We start from the raw sequence: 6,000 nt of genomic DNA, 5'->3' as shown, positions 1-6,000 counted from the left end.
AGGAATTTGATGATCTCTTCTGGCTTCTGCAGGCAGCAAACATACATGGTACATATACACACCTACATTCATACCCACATACACACTCACACACACCTTTTTTTTTTAAATACATATAAGAAAAGAGATAGAGGCACAGGCCATTAAACAGCTCGTTCAACTGTCCCACATTAGAAACTGGAAGAGACTAGCACAACTCATGACACCCAATCTAGTGCAGCAGCTGATGGCAGATGGTGGCAGTCAAAAGCAGACTAGCTCACCAATGACTGATGCTCCTCGGAAGCAGTGGACAAGGCCACACTGCAAGGTAATCAGCTGACGTCTGGCTAAAGCAAAGTGATTATGGTGTGGGGAAGTCATCCAGTATGACTGGGCATCCATAGGAATAGAAACAGAGGAGAACACAGGCCTGATTTTTCTCCTCCTGATATGGTCTTGACTTGGGACTTTTCCCTCTCCAGATCTTTCATTATTATTTCAGTTTCATCTCAGGTATTTTTTGCTGATAAAACTGCAACCCCACCCACTCCCAGTGCCTGACTGTTCATGCTATAAAGAAGGAATGGACTGGACATTTCCCAGCATCCTGGAATGGTTCTTTGGGGAAGGTGAATCCCATTTCAAGTATATGACAGCTGTATTACAGCAGGCAGTTGGCCTGAAGGTGTTATCTGTCTGGTGCCTGATATTCATGACACTCTATTGAAGACACTAGTGAGTTAGGTTGTTGTGATCCTTCTGCTCAACTGTGTGCTCCTGCAAGCATCTCTCCAGTGTAGAGAATAGAGAGTCAGCCTTTCAAAAAGTATTCAATGAGTTCCTAGTACTGGTCAGGCTCTGGAAAGAGCGGACAATAGGAGAGATACCCTGGATCATGAAGAGACTTACTCGCTGGAGAGAAGTATCCTGGATAATAGAGGCTCACCCAGGAGCCAGAGGGTACAGCACATAGAGGAAGGGAACAGATGGGGATTGAAGGGGACAATCATGTCCACTGGGGCGGGCAGCTGGGATGCAAATGAACGGCCAGCAAAGCTAAGGGACACAGAAGAGGCAAGTGTGGTCAGAACAGTTCTGGCAGAGGCACTAGGTGTGGGCAAAAGATGATAACAGTGGGAAGATGGACATCAGGAGGGATGTAAGCAGCAAGGGGTGAGGCACTGCAGAGGAAAGGAACACATCCTGCAGAGCAGAGGAACTCCGATGTTCCAGCCTGGGGGGTCTGGATACTCCCAGGTCTGGGATACTGGGGTCAGGGATACTCAGGTCCCAGGAACTTCAGACTCCCACGGGTCTGTGCATTCCACAGATTCAGGCACGCTGGTGGTAAGGTTCACTCCTGGGGTCAAGGCACTCTATAGTGTCCTAACACTAGAGGTGTGCAACACCGGGGTCACTCTAGAGACACCGGGGGTGTGATACTCCAGGATCCAGGGCACTGCGCAATGACAGGCAGTTTGCGAGTCCGAGGCACTCTGGAGTTCCGGGCGTCTGGGTTTCTGGGGCCCTCTGAAGTTATTCTCACTCTGGTGATCCAGAAACTCTGGATGGTCTTCAGATACAGGATGCTCCTGGGTCTCGAAGCCCCGAGGTTGGCGATGGGGAAAGGTCCTGACACTCCAGAACAGGTACTCGGGACATCGCCGCAGGGGCCGCTGGGACTACGCGTCCCAGCAAGCCGTGCGCGCGTCACGTCCGGCAGCGGGCGGGAGCCATCGAGTGTTTACTTCCGGCCGCCGGCGGGGCTGAGGCCGAGCGAGGCGCGGGCTCCGCGCAGCCATGGACTGGCTCATGGGGTGAGTGGCGGAGGACGGCGTAGCGCGGCGCTGCGCGGGGCGGCGGCGAACGTAGGGAGCGTAGGGCGGCGGGCAGCGGGTTCCAGGAGGGGCCGGGGCACGGAAGGACGGCCAGCCGCTGCGGGGTGCTGGGAGGCCGGGCAGGCGGCCGGCCGGCCGGCCGGCGGGAGAGAGGCCCGGTCCCCGAGGCGCTGTCCCGAGAGGCCGCGGTCCCTCGCCGCGAATCGACGGGCCGCGAGTCGGGCACCTGGCACTGTCGGTCGTCGGTCTTCGCGGGGCCTGCGAAAGTTCTTCCGCCCAAGTGACTTTCTTCCAATTTACTTTTGAGGAGAGTGAGAGGCGGGCGCTCCTAGCCGCGCGCGCTCTCCCGGCGGCTCGGTTCTCGACCCTGTGGCGGTGTCCGCGGCCCTGCTGTGGGGTCCGTATAATCCTGCTGGACCACAGAGAGAGCCGGCCTTCGGCTTCGGCAGTACGAGGGCTGCGCGGGACTCTGGAGATAGAAGCGGGGAAGGCGGAGGAAAGTGTAGTGGTGGCACTGTCAGGACGTCTGAGGCTGTTTGACCTCCCAGTGCTGCAACCTAGGGAGACAGCGGACTAAGTGAGCAGCCCCAGGGATAATCAAGAGACTAAGGGAGGCCGGGAGCCACATAGTGCCACTCAGGACGTTAAGTGTGGGTGACACGGGGGACTAGGCGGAGGCTCATCTTATTTCTTCAAGAGGAAGCCCTGTCACTGGTTCCTATCTGCTTCCTAGCTATGTGGTCCTCTCTAGACTTTTTTGTAATGGATCGTCTGTCAGATGGAAGCTGTGAAATCTGCAGTACAGGTTTACTGAAGGGTTAACTGAGGTAAGGGCCAGCACATGTTTTGCATATGGTAAGCTTGGCAGATGTTATGTCCTGGCCTTTAACAAGGTCTCTGAAGCCCAGGGGTTTTAAGCATAGGACACATATTTGAAACCAGCCTATTCCAGACCATTCTTCCTTTGTGCACTTGTGGAGAGGGCCAGCACTTGACTATAACTTGGCCAAGGTATGGTTTCACTGCAAGTGAACTAGATCTGTCAGCTTGGTGACTGAGGAAGCTGACCACTGCTGTATGTGTAATTTTTCCAGGCTCATACCCATCCAGGTGCTTTTTGCTTGGAGGCTGACCAGAAGCCAGTCGTTAAACTCCTCTGTCCCTCTTTCATAGTATTACTATAAAAGTAGGAAGAATGGAAGTTGCAGAGTGAGCCTTCAGAGGACATCCCCCCGCGCCCCCCCCCCCCCATCTACTCCACTTTGTCTTCTGATCCCTGGTGAGAGCTGACAAAGTAGTCGGGAGTGAAGCCATTTTTTGCTTCAGAGTACCCACTGTTTGCTCAGGGCTGAAACTCTCTCTGTAATTAACCATTTAAGTAGTTTTTCTGTCTGGAAGAATAGGACAAATGTATCATCTTTTATTGTGTCTTGGTCTTGGTCTTTTTCTTAATTCAGACCATCCGATATCAATGAGGGGTTTGGAATGTTTCAAGGTTTGTTTGTTTGCTTGCTTATGTTAAAGTAAAGGTTTTGTTAATTACTTCATGTTGGGTGAACCCAAGTATGGGTGCAAGAGTAGAGGTCTCTTACAGAAATTGTTAGAGCCAACAGGGAGGTCTACAGAAGTTTAAGTGGAAAGCTACATCTTTCTCTTAGTTGGGTGAGGATCACGCTGGGACTTTGAGCATCTCACAGCCTTATCTTTTGTGTTCCAGCTGCTCAGGAGGAAGGGAGGCCCTGCAGGGAAGCATGCTTTGGATAACCAGAGCAGAATTTGGCACGTTGGGACTTGATGGTAAACCTGCTGGGACTTTTCTGGAGAATGTTGTAGGTGTGGCTCTTAGCCACCTCTTGTCCTGTAGGTTTCCTCTGCTTGGAGAAGCTTTGAGCTTGTTAAGCAGTATATATAGTCAGGCTCCCTTCATTCTTTATTAGAAAGGGTTACAATTTTTGTGTAGTGGGTGTTTGTTCTGTTATGGACAACCACGTGCAGGGTAACACCCAGGGGAAGCTGCTCAGGATTTGGAAGAGAGAACCCCAACATGTTATGGGATACTTTAGGCAACACTTGAATCTTTTCTGGGGTAAGCATTTAACCAGGAGGTCTGAGTGTAGTTTGAATTTTATCTAGCAGAAAGCACAGTCCAGAAGCCCCTTGGAGTCAAAAGAACATATTTTCTCCTCTTCCCACTGATGATAGTGAGTTTTCCCTCCTGCCTGGCCACCTTAACTGAACCTCTTCCCTCTCCAGTAGTCTCTCTCCAGCCTGCTACTGAGGCTCCCTTTCCGGGTGCACCTGACTCTTATGAAGCCTTTAGATCTCTCCAGTACAGGTAGAAAGAGATGAAACCTGGTGTAGGCCATTTGATACAGTGTATATTTGAAGGTCTACTCTTGCTCAGCTAACAGATAAAGCTAAATGGCCTCAGGCCTTCCAGCCTGTCTGGGGCAGCCTTTAGCAGTCCTGTACTCTGAGCAGTTGAGTGTAGGTGTTTGCAAGGTTGGCATAGGGGTGAAAGGTTTTATCTTCTGGGAAAGTATATCTGGTGACTGACACCTGACTGGTAAGAGTCTGTAGGTTTTATTTGAACAGCCTCATGTGGTATCATTTACATACCACTAAGTTTGCTTGTTTTAAGTATATGATTAGGTAATTTTTAATAAAATTATAGACTTGTTTCTTTGACCATGATTTAATTTACTTTAAAGTGTATGTGTGTGTTCCTATGGGTGGAACCCAGGGCCTTAAGTATGTTGGGCAAGCACCTTACCATGGAGCCATCTTCTCAGCTCAATGGAACATTAACATTACTCTTTGGAGAGCCCTCTGGTTGCTGCAGATGCCCACCTCTGCGAGAGGCAGCACCAATCTGTTTTATTCCATTATTATGTGTAAATGGAGTCATGAGATCTGGTGTGTGATGGATTCAGTGGTAGGTGTCGGCAATGACGTCCGTTTGTTACTCCACTGGACATTGTGAAGAGGCCTGCATATTCTGTTTCTCCCTTTACCTTTGGGTAGAGGTGGTTGTGGAAAATTTGCAGGCATGACTGATGATGCTGTAACCCAGTCTTTTAAAACTGAATTGTACTACTTCCCAGCCAAGGATTCTGAGCCCACCTATGCCGAGGGCAAGGCTTCTGAAGACTCCAAGGTCAGTGCTTTGAGGGCTAAGGCTGGCAGAGGAGGACAGGACAAGCACAGTGGAAGGATCAGAGATCTGAGGAAGGGAGGGAGTGAGTGAGTGAGTGAGGGAGGGATATGAAGTAGAGCATAGGGACCTTCTTAAAGGATTGTGGTACAGTAAGTGGAGAGGTACCTGCAAGAGGCCTAGAGGCACGATGAAGGTCCCATCCCTTGCAGCCAGGCTCTCCAGTGGATGGCTCCTCTGGAAGATGTGATTCTAGGAATAACCTCATGAATAGCCTCTTTCCATGAGAGGCTGCCCAGGTGAACATCTGGGTTGGGTTTGCAAAGGTGTGTGCTTTGGGTCTCTTGTGTTCCCACTCCCTTTTTAAAAAGTAGTGGTCATGAATGCTGTGTACTTCAGGACACTCTGAACAACACTTCATTTCTCTTGTTTGCTTAGAGTATCCCCTAGGAGTTCATGCAAGCATTGCCAAGCTGGCCAGCAGTGAGCAGGGTGAGGCCAGTGTTGTATTGCACAAGAGTCCTGTTGACTGGGGACAGTTGGGTGGTACTCCTGTGTTTTCCTATAAAGGTGTGCCTGAGCATAGTGTGAGGCTAGTGGTTAATATCCTTAGCGGGTCCTTAGTCTAGCTGTTGGCTGGTGCTACCATACTCTGTACCTGCTCAGCAAGGCATCTTCCCAAGCTGCCTCCAGAACTTGCTATCATTGTTGCTTGTCATATGACAGTTGAGAGTGTGCTTGCAAGACTTCCTCTCATCTGGTATAGCAAGGTTTTGAAGGCCAGCTCAGTGGGGAACTCCCATAACAGTGGTCCTGGTAGCCCAACATTTCCTGTATCTTCCTTGCATTGGCTATGGAAACAGAAACACTCAAACCCCACTTCCTGTGTTTGTGTAGACATGCTGTACAACCTGAGGTCCTTCAGCCTAAAGGGTTGGCAGGGTGGGCAGACCCATATCCTGGTGGGCACCATTTGCTCTCTGTTGCTCTGCTGTGTAACTAAAAATGCTGGGGTGAGGTGGTTAG

At 50.5% G+C, this 6,000-nt stretch overlaps 1 protein-coding gene across 4 annotated transcripts in view; it reads left to right on the top strand.

Moving 5' to 3' along the window:
• Positions 1-1,724: 1,724 nt before the first annotated feature.
• Positions 1,725-6,000, top strand: part of Mob2 (MOB kinase activator 2) — a 52,543-nt gene continuing 48,267 nt past the window's right edge. For 2 of the 4 annotated variants that reach the window (NM_001357705.1, NM_028308.2), the window contains exon 1: positions 1,750-1,799. In NM_001357705.1, coding sequence (NP_001344634.1) covers positions 1,783-1,799 — 17 coding nt within the window. In that variant the 5' untranslated portion in view covers positions 1,750-1,782. Of the gene's footprint in view, positions 1,800-1,930; positions 2,648-6,000 lie in introns of those variants that run through there. The other 2 variants (NM_001382351.1, NM_001347560.1) reach the window with 2 other exon arrangements.

The sequence above is a fragment of the Mus musculus genome, chromosome 7 (genome assembly GCF_000001635.26).
Source record: "Mus musculus strain C57BL/6J chromosome 7, GRCm38.p6 C57BL/6J".
Classification (NCBI taxonomy): domain Eukaryota; kingdom Metazoa; phylum Chordata; class Mammalia; order Rodentia; family Muridae; genus Mus; species Mus musculus.
The sequence above is the reverse complement of the archived record's forward strand: the minus strand, read 5'-3'. Positions and strand labels throughout refer to the sequence as shown.